This window comes from Drosophila serrata, unplaced genomic scaffold, assembly GCF_035046125.1.
Source record: "Drosophila serrata isolate PLE 108 unplaced genomic scaffold, ASM3504612v1 contig_382, whole genome shotgun sequence".
Classification (NCBI taxonomy): Eukaryota; Metazoa; Arthropoda; class Insecta; order Diptera; family Drosophilidae; genus Drosophila; species Drosophila serrata.
Genome location: NW_028257280.1, coordinates 4,419,275 through 4,435,662, shown reverse-complemented (window position 1 = coordinate 4,435,662; position 16,388 = coordinate 4,419,275). Strand labels below are relative to the sequence as shown.

General features: G+C 44.4%; 2 protein-coding genes and 1 pseudogene across 3 annotated transcripts; 2 read left to right on the top strand and 1 right to left on the bottom strand.

Moving 5' to 3' along the window:
* Positions 1-145: 145 nt before the first annotated feature.
* LOC110186951 (splicing factor U2AF 50 kDa subunit pseudogene) lies at positions 146-1,580 on the top strand (annotated as a pseudogene). Its single transcript, XR_015273380.1, has 2 exons — positions 146-247; positions 327-1,580. The product of XR_015273380.1 is annotated as a splicing factor U2AF 50 kDa subunit pseudogene (transcript).
* Positions 1,581-2,036: 456 nt separating this feature from the next.
* Positions 2,037-10,743, bottom strand: Tnks (tankyrase). The gene is made up of 7 exons (XM_020955824.2): positions 10,012-10,743; positions 6,259-7,041; positions 4,300-6,198; positions 4,082-4,239; positions 3,716-4,008; positions 3,500-3,656; positions 2,037-3,436 (listed from the first exon to the last, which is right to left on the bottom strand). The coding sequence occupies exons 1-7, from the start codon at positions 10,205-10,207 to the stop codon at positions 3,359-3,361; spliced, it is 3,564 nt and encodes a 1,187-aa protein (XP_020811483.2). The 5' UTR covers positions 10,208-10,743; the 3' UTR covers positions 2,037-3,358.
* A 123-nt stretch (positions 10,744-10,866) lies between these two features.
* RASSF8 (ras association domain-containing protein 8) lies at positions 10,867-14,845 on the top strand. The gene is made up of 5 exons (XM_020955522.2): positions 10,867-11,576; positions 11,644-12,017; positions 12,237-13,014; positions 13,076-13,386; positions 13,533-14,845. Exons 1-5 carry the CDS (start codon positions 11,505-11,507, stop codon positions 13,891-13,893), a joined length of 1,896 nt encoding a protein of 631 aa, XP_020811181.2. The 5' UTR covers positions 10,867-11,504; the 3' UTR covers positions 13,894-14,845.
* The last annotated feature ends 1,543 nt before the right edge of the window (positions 14,846-16,388 follow it).

The following is a 16,388-nucleotide window of genomic DNA, read 5'->3' as shown; positions in this document are numbered from 1 at the left end:
TTTTGGACATATTTCGAAGGCAGCTAAGCCAGCTAGCAGCTTGCCAAAGCAACAACCTGATAGGTAAACTTTTTTATCATTCATCGATGCACGATTAATTTAGAAGCCACCAGATAGCTCCAAAATGTTTCTAGTGCTGCCGGATGTTTTATCGAACACAAAATGGTGGCGGTCAAACACATATCGTTACTGTGCCATTCCTTTGCAAAGGTTGAAATTTTGATAACTTATATCGAGACAATTCCAGGTACTTGTATTAATATACGCAATAAGTGTATATTTTCGATGAGCATTTAATATAAAGTTAATACTTCTAATCTGTTAAGATTTGGTGATTACTGAAGTTCGACAATGAAAGAAAAAAGGAGCCATAGCGAAAGCTTCACTGCCCGCTTCAGTGACCTGCGCAACTATTTCACCGCAATGCGCCCACCATTGACATTATTGAATATGCCGCCGCCGAGTCTTGATCACATCACCCTGGTGCCGTTTAATATGAGCCAAGTGCCCGGCCAGATCCCCCTCAGCTTTGTGCCGAACATAGGGCAGGCTGCAGGAATAGCAATCACCCGTGAACACCGTCGCCTGTACGTCGGCCACATTTCGACTGACGTTACCAAAAACATGCTGGTGCAGTTCTTCAATCAACAGCTGTTTATTCTTGGCCTTGGTCCCATTGTGGACTGTCAATTGTTTTCGGGCAAAAAGTTTGCCTTCCTGGAGTTTAGATCCGCTGATGAAACGACCGGAGCCATGGTCCTCGACGGCATCAATTTTATGGGGAATAACTTGAAGATACGACGGCCGGATAACTACCAGTCGACGAGCACACAGTCCGACCATATATTGAATTATGTGAATCCGGAATCTCCGAACGCAATTTATATCGGAGCTTTGCCAGGCTATATAAACGACAAACAGGTTAAGGAGCTGTTGGAGCCCTTTGGCGAGCTACGGGCCTTTAAACATATTAGAGATAGTATAACTGGGCTTAGCAAGGGGTATGCTTTTTGCGAGTATAAGGATGCAAGCGTTACTGATCAGGCAGTTGATGGCTTAAATTGGCTGCAGCTGGGCGACAGGAAACTGATCGTTCAGCGCGCCAGCCTGGGCGCGAAGAGAGTTGAGAAAGCGGTTGATTCGGTGCCAGATCCGGTGGAGACTCTTTCACCGACCGAGGTACTCTGCCTGCACAACGTGGTTACTCCGGACGAGCTGCTCGAAGTAAATAATGGAAAAGATATTTTGGAGGACATCAAGAAGGAGTGCGAGAAGCATGGTGTGGTGCGTAGCGTGGAAATGCCACTCCCCGTTGAAGGCGCGGACGTTCCTGGATGCGGCAAGATCTTTATCTTATTTGATTCGGCTTTTAACTGTCAAAAGGCTCGGGAGGAACTTGTTAAGCAAAATTTTAATGGCCGTGTCATTACTACTTCATACTTCGATCCTGATAAATACAACATGCGCGAATTCTAAATATTAACTAATATATAATAATTTAAATAAAATAAGAATGCATGGATGTTTAACAGTAGTTCATACTGACGTTCTAATGAGCTTCGACTGCAAAGAGAAACAAAATTGACATATTTGTGTTATAACAGCTTAATTTAATGAGCTTGAATTTATAATTGCCAAGATAATCAAAACATTTGAATTTGAAAAACCTAGGGAATGGTTTTTTTCGCATAAAGCTCAAGATATAGATTATTGAGTAATGCATCTGCATGCAAAAGTTCATTTATTTTTCAATTAAACTCAAAATTAAGAATTAATGAGTAGAACCAGAGAAAATGTATTTAAATATGTAATAAATTTATTCCTGAAGACATACTCTTAAAATATGGTATTTGATTTTTTTATTTACAATATTTTTGATTTAATTTTGATCACGATATTCTTTGAACTTTTATTTTTATTCCAAAGTTTGAAAATATTGGAAATCGAGAAGTTGAATATTGAGTATCAACGTTACTTACTTTCTTTGATATTTCATTAAACCATAACCCTCCACCGGGGAAAGGAAAACAATACAGTTTTATTGTATGATGTATATGTATTTTGTATATTTAAATTTAATTGGAGTTTTAATTTCTGTTTAAATTAACTAAGCTTAAACACTTAAATAAACGCCCGAGCGCAATGTAATGTATTGTAATGCCTTCATTCATAATTTGTCGTCATAGAACTTGTTATTTGCCTTGTATAATCGAACTTTCGGTATTTTCTCGAATTTAAAATCACTCAAAAACCATGCTACTCCATCGTTAACCCAATGGTCCATGCCAATTCAATGCAATCCGAGCCAATCTCGAGTCTCGCCCTTACGCGTGATATATTATAGAATAATAATAAACAACGAGAGAGAGAAAGAGAGTGAGAGACACACACAAGACACGACATCTATAGCTAGTAATTGTAATAAAGGAGACGGGAGATCAAAAACCGGCAGCAGCAGCCACCGTCACAATTCGTAGGTGATGTTATTCATGTGATCGCGCGTCTTGCGCGCCTTGAACGGCGCCGCGAAATGCTCGTAGGCATTCTCCGCGTTGTACGACGAGCAGCGCCTGAGCCGATGATGTTGAAGCGAACTGCTGTAAGGAGCATTGGCGTGTCCATTTCCCGCACCGGCACCAAAGCAGCGCATGGCCGCGCACAGCAGGCTGCACCATCTCCAGGACGAGGTAAAGGCGTAAAAGTGACGACTGGCGCCGCCACCGCTGCCTCCTCCTCCCTTGGACAGCAAGTGCTGGCGACTGTGATGCAAGTATGGATTATAATTCGAGCGGAAGCTGCTGCTGTCGCTGCTGTGACCACTGTCTCCGCTGCTGCTATCACTTCGTCGCAGTCCCAATCGAAATAGATTCCCATTGTTGTGGGCAGCATTTGCAAAGTCCTCAAAGTCCAGGTGGGACTCGTATTCGAAGTCGCGATCTATGGAAACGGCGGGTGTAATGATCATAAATTGACTATACTTTTGGTTGCGGTTCGCCGGTTGCTGTTGGTGTGGCTGGTTTTGTTGCTGTTGTTGCCTCTGCTTTCGTTGGTTGTGGCGCTGCTGGTTGGCCAGCGAATTAAGCAGCGTTTGGTTGGTGTCCACCGAAGAGTAGCTGTTACTGTTCGACACCGGCGACATGTCATTGTTGTTGTTGCTGCTGCTAACATGGGCGCTGTTCGTGTTCGCCGTATTATGATTATTGTTGTTGTTGTGCGCAAAGACGCCAGCGGGCGCCGGCTGAGTGGTGGTAACAACAGCGGCTGTGGCCGAGTGAAGATGCTGTTGTGGCTGTTGCTGCTGCTGCTGCTGCAGAGCTGGCGATGTGGTTGTGGGCGTGGAGCCAACAGAGGGCATCCATCATCTCGTATCCTCCGTCCCGCTACTGCTGTCATCGGGCTTGACGATTTGGTAGGTTATCAAGTACTCTGGATAAGACTGAGGGCGACATACATGTACAGGTTAAAACTGTGTGCAAATCTTTATTTCCATGTCACTCACCTGTTCACCCCGATAGACAACATATTCCGCGAAATGCAGGCCACCCGCCGATGGCCGTCCCACCACTGAGTGGTGGCCAGGCGGAGCATGGGCCATCTTCATGGCGCTGTACTGCAAGAACGATTTACCCAAAGCCACGCGACACAGGAGAAGTTGTCTGCGGGAAGAACATGGGAATTGGAAAACAATAAAGAACCGATTAAAGCTTTGACATACCTTGGACACACATAGCAGGACTTGTCTTTGTGAGAGGGACATCCAATGCCGCCGCCAATTCCATAAACATACTGATTGCTCTTCGAGCTGTGCTCGGCAAAGTAAATGCCCGCCCCAAACATGCCGCCAATGTAGGCGTGTCGCTCATCGAAGCCCCGCTGTACAATCGCATTGATAAAGGGGCTGCCATGGAATAGCATGCGCTCGTTGGACTGCACATAGTTCTCCTCGGCGATCTCCTGCCGACGATGCGCATAACGCTCCCAAAGCTTACGATTCTGTACCTTTTGCACCTATTTAAGGACAAGATTAAAATCAGTTTTTAGCTACGATTGAAGGAATAATGTAAAAGTATCAAGAACTTGCCCGAATAATGTTATATCGCGTGAAATAACCGCCGGCCTGACCATTATCCCGATGTTCGCGTATCGTGGCCTGCATTTCCTCTTCTACGGCCACAAACTCCTTGTCATCCGGCAGGAGATCTACCAGCAAGGTGCACAGGTTAACGTTGTTACCAATGCCTGATGGAGTAAATTCAATTATAGTTTGAATAGGTAATGATTTGATGTAATAAAACCAACCTGTGGTGGCCCTCAGTTGGGCAATGCCCTTGAGTATCTTATGGCGGAAGCCGTACGCAGAGACGCCCACCTGTTTGAGATCATCGTGACCCATCTCGGCCAGAATATCCAACGTGATTTGCTCACGCTCGAACAGCTCGGTTAGGTGATGCAGCTGCTGGCTGCAGAGGAAACCGGACACATTGGTGATGTTCTCGGCATCCGGTAGGAGGTCATCTGTAGAGGAGCCCTCCGCCCCATTAGCCTCGGCTCCTTGGGCCGGACTGATGCGCGTGGAACTGCTCAGGGGCAGAGGTACAGGAACACTCAGGATCATGGAGGCGCCGGTGGGCAGCAGCACGGTTTCCGTGGTGGGGGATAGAATCGTAGATGAGGTGGATGTTGTCGATGAGGTACCGGCTGCTGATGCAGCTGCTCCTGCTACTGCTGCCTCTGGGGCGGGCGAGCTGCTGCTTAACGACTGCGTGGAAGCGCTTAATGCATGCTGGCTCAACGAAGTGGCCATGGCGTCCTGCAGCAGGCATTTCACATCATCAGCGGTGGCCAGATCGATGGGCGTCTGTCCCTCCTGGTTTTTCATGTAGGCATCGGCACCGTGGGCCAATAGGAGCGAGCATAGCTGCGTGCGTCCTTTCTGGGCTGCCTCGTGGAGCGGAGTGAAGCCCCATTTATCCGTGGCATTTACGACTGTCTTGTGCTTGATCAGCAGAGCTGCTATATCCAAATGGCCGTACGAGCTGGCATTGTGCAGTGGTATGAGACCACCCTTGTCCTGGGCATTGACATCGGCTCCGTGCTCCAGGAGGTACTCGGCACACTCAAAGTTGTTGTAGCCGGCAGCAAGATGCAGGGGAGTGGAATTCCTGCCCTGCGCATCTCTGCAGTTGATGGTTTCCGCGGTAACTAATCGCTGAACCCTGGCAAGATTGCCCTTCTTGGCGGCATCGAGTAGGGCAGAGGGTCCCCTCAGCAACTCGGCAACATCATGATCCGATTCTTTAACCAAATCCGCTGGCGTAGCGCCATCCCGGTTCTTCTTCATGGGATCAGCGCCGTGCTTGAGGAGCAGCTTGCAAATATCATACTTTCCTTTGGCAGCCGCTTCGTGGAGTGGTGTGAACTTCCAAAGATCGGAGACATTCACATTGGCTCCGTGCTTGACCAGCAGTTCGGTGACCTCGTAATGCCCGTAGGAGCAGGCGTTGTGAAGGGGCACCAGGCCGCCCTTATCAGCAGCATAAACCTCGGCGCCATGCTCCAGCAGAAACTGAACCACCGGCACCCGGTTGAAGCCAGCGGCAAAGTGGAGCGGCGTGGAATGTCTTCCATCCAAATCCCTACAGTTGACCCTCAGTGGATTGTTCAGAACAATGCGACGCACAGTGTCCAGGTCACCTGCCTTGGCAGCGTCCAGTAAATGGGTTTCACTGTCGGGCGGATTTTTGAGCAGCTTGAGCACATTGTCCGAGGCCAACTGCGAGGCGGTGAGTCCCTCCAGCGAAACAATATTCGTATCAGCGGCATAGGACAGCAGCAGGCGAACTGCCTGCTCATCTCGAGCACACCGATGCAAAGGCGTCTGCCCCAAACTGTCAAGAGCGTTCACTTTGGCACTCTGCTTAAGCAGGACCTCCATGGCATCATAGTGCAGCAATTCGGCGGCCAGATGGAGGGGAGTGAGGAATGCCTTGTTCTTCTCGTTCAGAAGGGCTCCCTTTCTGGTCAGCAGCTCCATTAATTGCTTGCGCTTGCCATCAGGCGAAACGGCGGCCAGATGCAGAGGTGTATCTCCCGTGTAGGGATGCACAAAGTTCACAATCTCCGCGGAGACCAGCTTTTTGGCACGGGAGACATCACACTTTCGACAGGCGTCCAGCAGACAATGACCCTTGTATTCGACTGGAGAAGAATGAGATTCAAGTTTATAAATAAATAATTCCAAAGTCTTTCGCTACTCACATGCTATCCTTTCCCTTAGCTCTCTGGTCGGTGCCGCATCGATGGCCGACTTGCTGTGACAGTTGAGGAGTGTGGGATCCGCTCCGCGGCTCAGTAGCAGACTGCATACCTCCACTCGGCTCTTGGAGGCAGCTTCGTGGAGCGGGGTAAAGGCCCACAGATCGTTGGCATTGACATTGGCTCCTGCCTGGATGAGCAGCTTAGTCACATCAAAGTGCCCATAGGAGCAGGCATTATGCAGCGGCACCAAACCGCCCTTATCCTTGGCATGCACATCAGCCCCGTTGGCCAGCAGTATTTCCACGATCCCAATCCGATTGTAGCCTGCCGCAAGATGGAGGGGCGTCGAGCGTCGTCCGTCGCTGGCATGACAGTTTACGTTCAGAGGCGTAAGCAGAGCCAACAGACGATCCTCGGCTCCAGAGCGAGCTGCCTCCAATAGCTCATCCTTGCGATATTCCCCGGTTAAAACGGGCCTGGTCGCCTCATCCGCCAGCTCCAGCGGTGTCTTCTGCTCCGAATTCCGGATCGTATGATTCGCCCCGTGCTGCAATAGGGCCAGGCACACATCGACCTTACCCTTGCTGGCCGCCTCATGCAATGGCGTGTAGTTCCAGTTGTCGGTGGTGTTGGGACTGGCTCCAGCTTTCAGTAGAAGTCGCACCACCTCGGCATGGCCAAAGGAGCAACAGTTGTGCAGCGGATGCAGGCCGCCCTCGTCGCAGGCCTGGATGGAGGCGCCGCTGTTCAGCAGGAATTCGACCACTTCTCGGCGGCCATAACCTGGTGGGTATAGGAAAAGAAAGCAAGGGAAAGAGGAAAAGAGATGAGTGTCAATCTTAATATCTTTTTTTGGTCGATGGCAATCCGTAGAAATGAGACGGGAAGGTCTACTACTAGTCAGGGTTCTTTCTTGGCTTGTTTGGGGGTTCTCCCGACCTTGCCCGTGGACTATGAAATGTGGAAATCACAAGGGAAGCAAAGAAAGAAAGAAGGGGATTCCTATTACATATAATTAGTGACAGTTTTTTACTAATTTTTTATAATATAACATATTCGATATAAACCTTATATACATATGTATATTTAAATAAATATCAAGGTTAATATTAAAAGCTTTATGTTGTTACAAATAATGAAAGCTTTTCATAAGATTTCCCCAAACGTAGCTCTTCAAATCATGAATCATAATAATAAATACTTTTCAAAAGCTAAAATCAAGATCAAATGGAATTGTATCACTTAAATCCGATTTGAAATCATCTTTTATGCAATGAACCCTTTATTTATTTCCGAATTACTTGCATATTTGCATTATCAACGAAAACTTGTCCATATATTTCAGATAACTGACTCATCTCGAAATGGGCAAAGACGATTAGTCACACACACACTAGATTATAACAATAAATAAAATGCTTATTGTCGTTAATATCTATTGCAAAGTTTTTTATAATGAACTGCAAGGAGAACGAACCGAAGCCAATTACAAATCTCGGCGGCAAACAAAAGCTTGAGCTTGAGCCACCCACCAAAAAAAAAAACAGAGGTTTGCGAAACGTTTTTGCGCCCCGTTCACTTTTTTGTGTGTGGCCCAAACACAACAATACAATTACGAAAGTTTTGCATTAAAAATTAATAGAATGGAAAAGTTATTTCAACTGTTGCACTTGGGGCTGAGAGAGGGCACAATGCTAGGACCATAAAAGTGATCCTTGAGTGGGGAATTCATACACTATAAACCAAGATATACACTTTGGCAACTTGATTTGCAATTGCCTGGCTGAAGGTTAATTATGCCCAACTTTTGGGGGCAGCGATAAAAGCGATAAAAGCAAGTTTTAATGCCTCAGACAAGGAAGGAAGTAAGGTTGGCCTCTCCCAGTTAGTATTATTATCTTTTGGCTAAATAAACACCTCTAAGAGATAAAGGCTACGAGTTGGGTTAATCGAAAAGAACCGAAAGTTAAACAATTACGTTTTACTGTTTGTCACGACTTTCCGGGGTGAGGAAATGAAGGAAGGAAACGTGAGCTCCCTTCGCAACAGGTATTGTCCGAAAAAAATCGAATAGTTTGAAAATTTCGTACATTTGACAAGGTGAAAACTAGACACAACAAAAAATAAAGCTGGGCTGGCAGACAGACAATAACAGAGACCCCTTTGAAGATCTCACTTTTTGGTTCACAGAACGTGACAAAAAGACAGACGAAAATAAAAAATGGAAAACCAGTTTATAGAAAGAAAAGACCCAAGACGAATGAATCATAGACCAAACCACCGACCGACCACAAGATAATAAAAAAGTGCTCAACTTAAAAATGAAGCCAACAGGCGAAATTGATATGCAAGGGGCGTGCGCGCGACAGAGAGAAACAGTTACACAAAAAAGGGTTATTTTTAGTTAAAAACTGACAACATATTAATCGCAATGCATAAAAATGCTAACTAGGCCAAAGTCACAACAAAAGACGCAAAAATATTGAGCCAAAGACGTCAGCAGGATGGGCTGGCGCAGGCAACACAGCAGCAGCAGCAGAGAGCAGAATCCGAATCCAAATCCGAATCTGAAGCTAAGGCAGCAGCAGCCACAACAAGTCCCTCCCCCTGCCCACCGCCCCAACGCCCACTATATCATTGCTCACATCCCCCCTAGAAAAATAACACATAGACACCACTGCAACGAAAGATGACAGAAACAAAGAGTTTAGGTAGGGTTATTTTTCATTATAACCTGTTAATTAAAGGGAGGTACAGGTTTTATATAAATTGAAGAGTTTTTACTACAAATTTGCTAGAAAACCCCTTATTGTGCAGTGAAAACCACTACGGATTATATATCAAAATAGCATTTAAATAGAAAATAACTTACTCTTGGCAACATTTTTAATTGATCATAATTTTAACATAATAAAAAATATTAATTTACATGAAAGTTTCAAATTTTACTACAAAATAAATATTTAATTATTAATAAAATTGGTAAAACATCAATTTAGCTCATTAAAACTACTTTAAAATTAATCCTAGTAAATGTTTTGAAAGTTGCCTTGGTTACCAGAAGTAACCACGCGCCATTAACACCTGTAGCTTTTTGGGAAATGTGGATAAACATATACGAAAATGATAAATGCAAATTGTTTACTTATTTTGTGCTAATTTTGTTGCATATCTTCTTGACTTTTTTTTGCAATGCTAAATGTTTGCTAAATGTGAAAGCTTGGAAATAAAGACCACCACGCAACACCTTTGTATGGCTGTGGCTATTATCTTAACCGCAACTGTGTGCATATTTTTGTGAAAATAGAAATTGTTAAAATGCAGCACGCACACGGGGGCCATAAGAGCAGAGAAAGAGAGTGAGGGAAGGGGGAGACACGGCGAGAGTTCCGGAAACAGGCACCGAACCCCAACACATAGAACTGAAAAGCGGAGAACAGAAGCAGAAGCACAGGCAGAAGCCGAGGCAAGTGGAAACTAGGTCAACTCTCGACGCCATTGGAGCAGGCGAGTGTCCGACCGAGAGCGGCCGAGACAACAATGACGCCCGTCACACCCAGGCGCAACTAGCTCAAGGCCAAATCCGCACAAGAGCAGCCCGCAGTGCGGCGGGGCTCGGGTACGGAGCCGTGGGGTTGCAAGTCCTTCAACCCTGGCCAAAAAAAAAAGGGTGGCAGGACATTATGCTGTTTTTAGGACGTCCTTGGGCGGCGGAAATCTCGAGATCTCTCGACTCTCGACTTGACAACTTACCCGCAGCAAAGTGCAGAGGCGTAGACTTGCGTCCCGCCGTATCCCGGGCATTCACGGTCTGCGGCGTTATCAGCTTCTTCACCTTGGCTATCTCGCCCGTCTTGCAGGCCTCGAAGAGCTCCCGCAACGGATCGTTGGCCATGACCGCGTCGAGATTTACGCTCAGTATGGCCCGACTCCGACTGTTGTTGGCCATTGTGTATGTGTGTGTGCTTGTGATTGTGTTGTTGTTGTTTTTCGCTTTGTTTACACGCACGCCCCAAATATCACGGATTTGGATACGCGTTGGCCCTGGCTCAAGCTCTCTCTCCTGGTCGCTTCACTCCGTCCACCAACTGGCTCTGGTCTCTGCTCCTCTGGTGGTTGCCTGCATTTCCGGATTACACGGACTTTCGCGATCGCACGACTAGGGTGGGGGGTATTGGATTTGTTTCGAGGAGCAACAATTTGCCACTGGCTGCCACGCGCCCAGCCCTCGTTTTTTTCGCTTAATATTTAATGCACAATTGCACACCAAAATCAATAGGTTTGTGCCTGGTCAGTCACTTTTCGTTTGTTGCACCCGCGCGTGACACTGTTCGGGACTCCGGATGTCCTTAAGCCAACTCTTAATTAAACTGGTCGTGGCCTCTAAGCTCTCGCAATGGCAATTTTTTCCAATTTTTTCGCCTCCGCGAAACGAGTTGTTTTGTTTTGGGGCCTGTAGTGTGGCTGCTACTATTGAAGTTATCTAAAGGAAATTTGTGTGTTATCGATAAGTAGATTTAAACCTCCGCGGCAGTTGGGCACACTAAAGCGCTCAGATCGAACAGTCCGGCAGCACCTCGATAACGTTTTCGATAACGATAACGTTCTTATTCGTTTAAGTGTGACCAGTTGTCTTGGAGGAGAAAACCCGCTCTGTTGCTAGGGAATCTCAGCATTATAAACGGAAAACATTTAAACATTTAGTTAAAAAGTGCATAAAAACGTATACAGAGCGGTGCAGCGCTCATATTTTTAGTTGCCAGAACCAAGAGCAAGTGCAAAAATATCAAGTGCAGTCAAAAATCGGGCGCAAGAACCGATTTCCAAAAAGTGAATCAGAATTTTTCCCCCACACACACATACACCTGCATTGAATCACACGCACACCAGCATGAAACTCGTTGTGTTGTTGTAAATAAGTGCAAGTGAAGCAGAAGCTACGATCGGGAAAATTAAACAGAAGAAAGGGAAGTGAGCAGCAGGAAAAGCAGGGAAAAGTGGATAGGCGGAGTGCAGTTGACACGCTTCGCTGGCTGCGCGACAGCAGAACGCCAGTCGAGCGTCGTCGAGGCTGCCAAAAAAGCCATTAGTAGTGGAGAACCCCCCGCCCCTTCGGGTGCGCCCCAGTTCAGTGTCAGTTGGAGCGGCGCAAGAAAGCAATTTTCTGGTAGCCGCCGCCATCGGAGAAATAGCAATAATTGCCCGCCGTAGAGACCGAAAGACAGACAGAACAACAATTAGCCGGAATGGAGCTGAAAGTTTGGGTTGAGGGCATCCAGCGGATTGTGTGTGGCGTGACGGTGAACACCACATGCCAGGTACATAAATAATTACCACTCAGATTGGTTTTCTTCTTCATTATTGATTACCATTGGTTTCTTGCAGGATGTGGTGTTTGCCTTGGCGCATGCCACTGGCAAGGTGGGCCGTTTTACGCTCATCGAGCGATGGCGCAACAATGAACGCCACTTGGCCCCTAACGAGAATCCCATGAAGCTGCTCCTCAAATGGGGCGAGTATGCAAATGATGTGCAGTTCATTTTGCAGAGATCCGAAAACAAAACACAACAACAGCAGCAGCAGAGTAACAACAACAACAACAACAACAACAATACATATGCTGTGATGACAACAAAAAAACCACTGGGTCCCAACAACAATAATAATATGAACAACAAACCAGCGCCCCCCGCATTGCAAAAGCAAAAATCGAACGTAGAGCTGAGCTACCGCACAAAGGAATTAAAAAAGAGTTTTGGGTGTGTGTCGTGTGAACCTTGAGAGCTTAAATGATCAATGAACTACCTTAATTCGCTTAACTGACCTCTTTTACTGGCTAAAACTATTAAAAATGCATATAAGTCAAACTAGAGACCTTTGTCTCCAGTATTTTGTGAAGAAGTAGTAATTAAGCGAATTATTTTAGGCATATTAGTTATTAATTAGTAAATATTTACTAAAACCTATTATTCTTTCAGGGGCTACGATGCCAAGCAGTTTGACAACATTGGCATAGTCAAGGGGATTCCCCAGCAGCAACAGCAGCAGTCACCACAGCAGGTTAACCAGCAAACACCAACATTGGTGGCTCCTGCAGTCCCATCACTCGTTACCAAGGAGCAGATACCCACGCAGGACAGCAACATGGTTCCACCGCTAGTGCCAAAGCATGAGAAATCCCTATCAAACCCGCTGGACATGAGCAGTACAAGCCATAATCCGCCGACCGTTGCCAATGGATACAATGATTTCTACAATAACAACAGCATGAACAGCAATCACAATAACACTATCAACAGCAGTAGCAATCAGCACATTTATAGCCAGCTGAGTAAATCCAGCAATGAACTCCGACGCTCCAGTCCCAGCAATGACATATACTACAACAATAACAATAGTATTAATAACAACAATAATTCGCCGGAGCTGTATAAGCAAACGCCAACGATTTCCGCAAATGGAGCTCTAGTCCCGCCTCCATACCGTGATCCGCCGCCACCCAGGAACAGTCCCATGTGCCAGAGCCAACGTCTGGCCAGTAGCAATGCGGACACAATGTCTAATGCCTCTTCGTCGACGAATCCCTTTCTCAGCGACTATGATCAGCATAGCAACCACAACAATAATAACAACAACGGTAGCCAGGCCATGGAGGAGGGCGAGAGCATGTTCCAGGCCACACAATATAACGATCTGCTGCAGTTAATCAAGTTCCAGCGAGAGAAGATCACAGCCCAGCAAATGGAATTGCAAAAGGTGAGTATCTATATAATAATAGTAGTAATTATATATATAATTAATTTTATTTCTCCTTTAGTTCGACACTGAGATAGTGTTTTTAGAAAGCAAAGAACGGGACCACGCCCACGAGCTGGAGGCCATATCGCGTGAGATCTCCAAAGCAGATCAAATCTTCAGGCAGGGCAGCGAACACCTCCAAACCCTGCAATATGTGGAGGAAGAGAACGAGCTGGTCAAGCAACAGGAGAAGACCCTTAAGTCGGAAATTGCCCTGCTGCGCTCGAAGCTGGCTAATTGTGAGACCGAGTTGCTGCAGTGCAAGAATAAGATGCGCCTGCTGATGGATGATATTGAGCTGGAGCAGCAGCAACAGCAGCAAACCAATCGGTGAGTTTATCGAAAATAAATCGCAATGTTTTAATATCGGTTTATATTTTAACCCTGGGGTAAATATGGATATTTTCTGGCCTCCTTAGTTAGAATTTTAGGTTTACTTACCTGTATCCATTTTTATTCTTATTAATTTCCAAAAGACAAACGGTGGAACGTGACTTTCTGATGGAAATGGAGAGGATACAGAGCGAAATCGATCAGGCACTGCACAACACTGACACTTCGAATAAAACTGCCGACAGCCTAAAGAAGGAGTTGCTGATGATCGAACACGCCATCGCTGAGAAGAAGCGGCAGGTTGAGCAGCTGGTCAATGAGATGAAGGAGGTGAATTTGCAGAGTCTGACTGTTACCACCACCGCAGAGGAGATCAAGCATCTACTGGAAGGACAGGCAGCACCCGGCAATAAGCAGGGCAGCAGTCGTCGAATTATCGGTTCGCCCAGGCAACTGGAGACGGCGGTACCGACCAGTAAAAATCCCCATGGAGTTTGGGTTTAAGAAGCAGTCACTTTTCTAATCCTATATTTCCACCTTTCACAAATCACGTTTTTTGGGAACAACAACAATTGATTAACACATATCCTGAAAGCATAATGGAGTTGAAGCCAAACGGATTCCATATGAATATCACAAATTTACAAGCAATCAGCGTAAAGGTTATTGCTTAGTGCTGCCTACTTTCCGATTACACTATGGATCTCTCAAAAGCAATGATAAATGTTACAAATTTTTACACAAAACACACACGAACACCCACTGCACAGTACTTTTGTATTTTATTGTAGTTAATGATGATTCCATTATCACATTCCCCTAATTTTAATTATGTGTGCTATATACTTTTGTTTAATCTTTGTTGCTAGTCTACACATGTAAACAAAAAAGACGAACAAACCCCTTCCAATCTCTAAAATTCGCCATTAGTTGGAACTTTAATTGTTGCAATAATTCGAAAGTAAAACGAAACTTGAAACGCCTTTTTACCATTTAAGTAGTGCACTTAGTGATTGTCTCCCACAGAATAAATAATTCATTATAGAATTCACAAACGTATTTAAACGTACTTAGCAATTAGCACAGCTTTAGCAAACAAATATTAAAAACTAGCAATGCTTTGTTGAAATGTTTCACTTCTAAAGTGCATAGCCTTAGCCACCGGATATTGAAAAATAAGACATACATTAGCTTAAACATGCAGATCTTGTAGGAAACAACAACATCATAGGTCGCTTTTATGTATTTTGTTTTTAATTAGCAATATTAATTAATTTTTAAAATTGATAATGCAACCGCAAGAGCAACACCAACCGAAATGCAATTTTTGCAATACTATACATTACGATTACATATAAAACTATAAAACAAAAACCTTGTAGAACAAATTCTAACTGCATTGTATTTAATTAGCTAATAAATACATTTTTATGATTTTTTTCTTTAAAACTCAAAAGAATGGGTTGTTATTGTTGGGGTTGATTTCTGAATGGATTTTCGTAAGTTTAAAGGTTATATAATAACTTAACCTAAATATGATACGTTTTTGATGAATTTAATATAGTTCAAGGAGATAATTAATTAATTTACTTTTTTGATCGAACTGGTTAAGCTAAGTTCGATAGAAAAACTGTTTTTTTTTCGACCAAACATATTTCAAAATAAGGAAGCTTGCGTAGCCGAGTCCTAAATCGATCACAATTTAGCCAAAAATACATTAATTTCAATTCGAAAAGCATTCCTATGTTAGTTTTTATTGATTAATAAATCTTCATACCAAATATAAAGTTTTAGAAAATTAAAATTATTGACCATTTTTCGAAGTTTTAACGATGTATAAAATTAAAATATTAAAAAAAAAGTAAAATTTTTTGTTTCCTTCTGACATGGCTGGATGGGTTCTCCTGTTGATGCTAATCAAGAATATATATGGCTTGTAGTGTCGGAAATTACTCCTTCACTGCGTTGCAAACTTCCTACTGAAAATATAATACACCGTATATTCATATTTTATGTCAATATGTATATATATTTTTAAGACCATTTTTTGTACAAAGCAAAGCTTAAAAAACTCATAACCAAGCCAAAAATGCATTAATATATACGGAAGCCTTTTCTGTGCTAGTTTTGAATAGGTTAATAAATCTGCATACTCATATAAAATGTATGTAACCCCTTATAATTTTTTCAAAATATTAAAAAAAAATTGTTTCTCTTTCATGCCTAGAAAGATTCGTCTGTTGATGCTGATCAATAATATATATAGTTTATAGGGTTGGAAATGACTAAGTCAGTGGATTTGCAAACTTTTATCTAAAATTAGAATACCCTGCACTCAATAGAATGATTCTACTGTCTTTGCTGCAGGGGTTTTAATAGTAGCTTAAATGGAAATTGGAAAAAACTAAAACGCTTGCCACCGCTGGGACTCGAACTCGGGACCCTTGTGAGTGTGTCAGGAAGGAAAAGCCACAGCAGCTCAACGGACTGAGCCACGGCGGTCAGCCGAAGGGAGGAAAAGCCGAAGCTGCTCTGCTGCTGCTGCTGCTGCGCTGCCGCTTTTCCGCTGCCAGCTTTTCCTCTGCGGAGCAAAACAAAATCAGCAACAAATGCTGTCACCAGCTTCAGTTGGCCGTTGTGCTCGGACGTGTTAGGTTCTACTTATTTTCACAAAACGAATTGTCAAAAGAAAACAAATTCCAAAGAAACGCGCGCTACTTTCGGTTTTCAAAAGTGTGTTGCCTACTTAATAGGGCAGTGAAAGTGTCCCCAAAAGGGAAACTAAACCGGGCGAAGAAAGGTCTGTTTTTGGGGCGACCTATCGCATTGACACAATCTACAAAGTGGTCAAGGGAGCATTAAGTGGCCCGGCAGGAAAAAAAGGAACAAATTTGCTTCCTTTTTATGGCACTTTTCCACACCAAATGCTGTTCAATTGCGATGATTGCGATAATGAGTGGCCCAGGATCACACGCATTCCGGGGACGAGCACTTGTGAC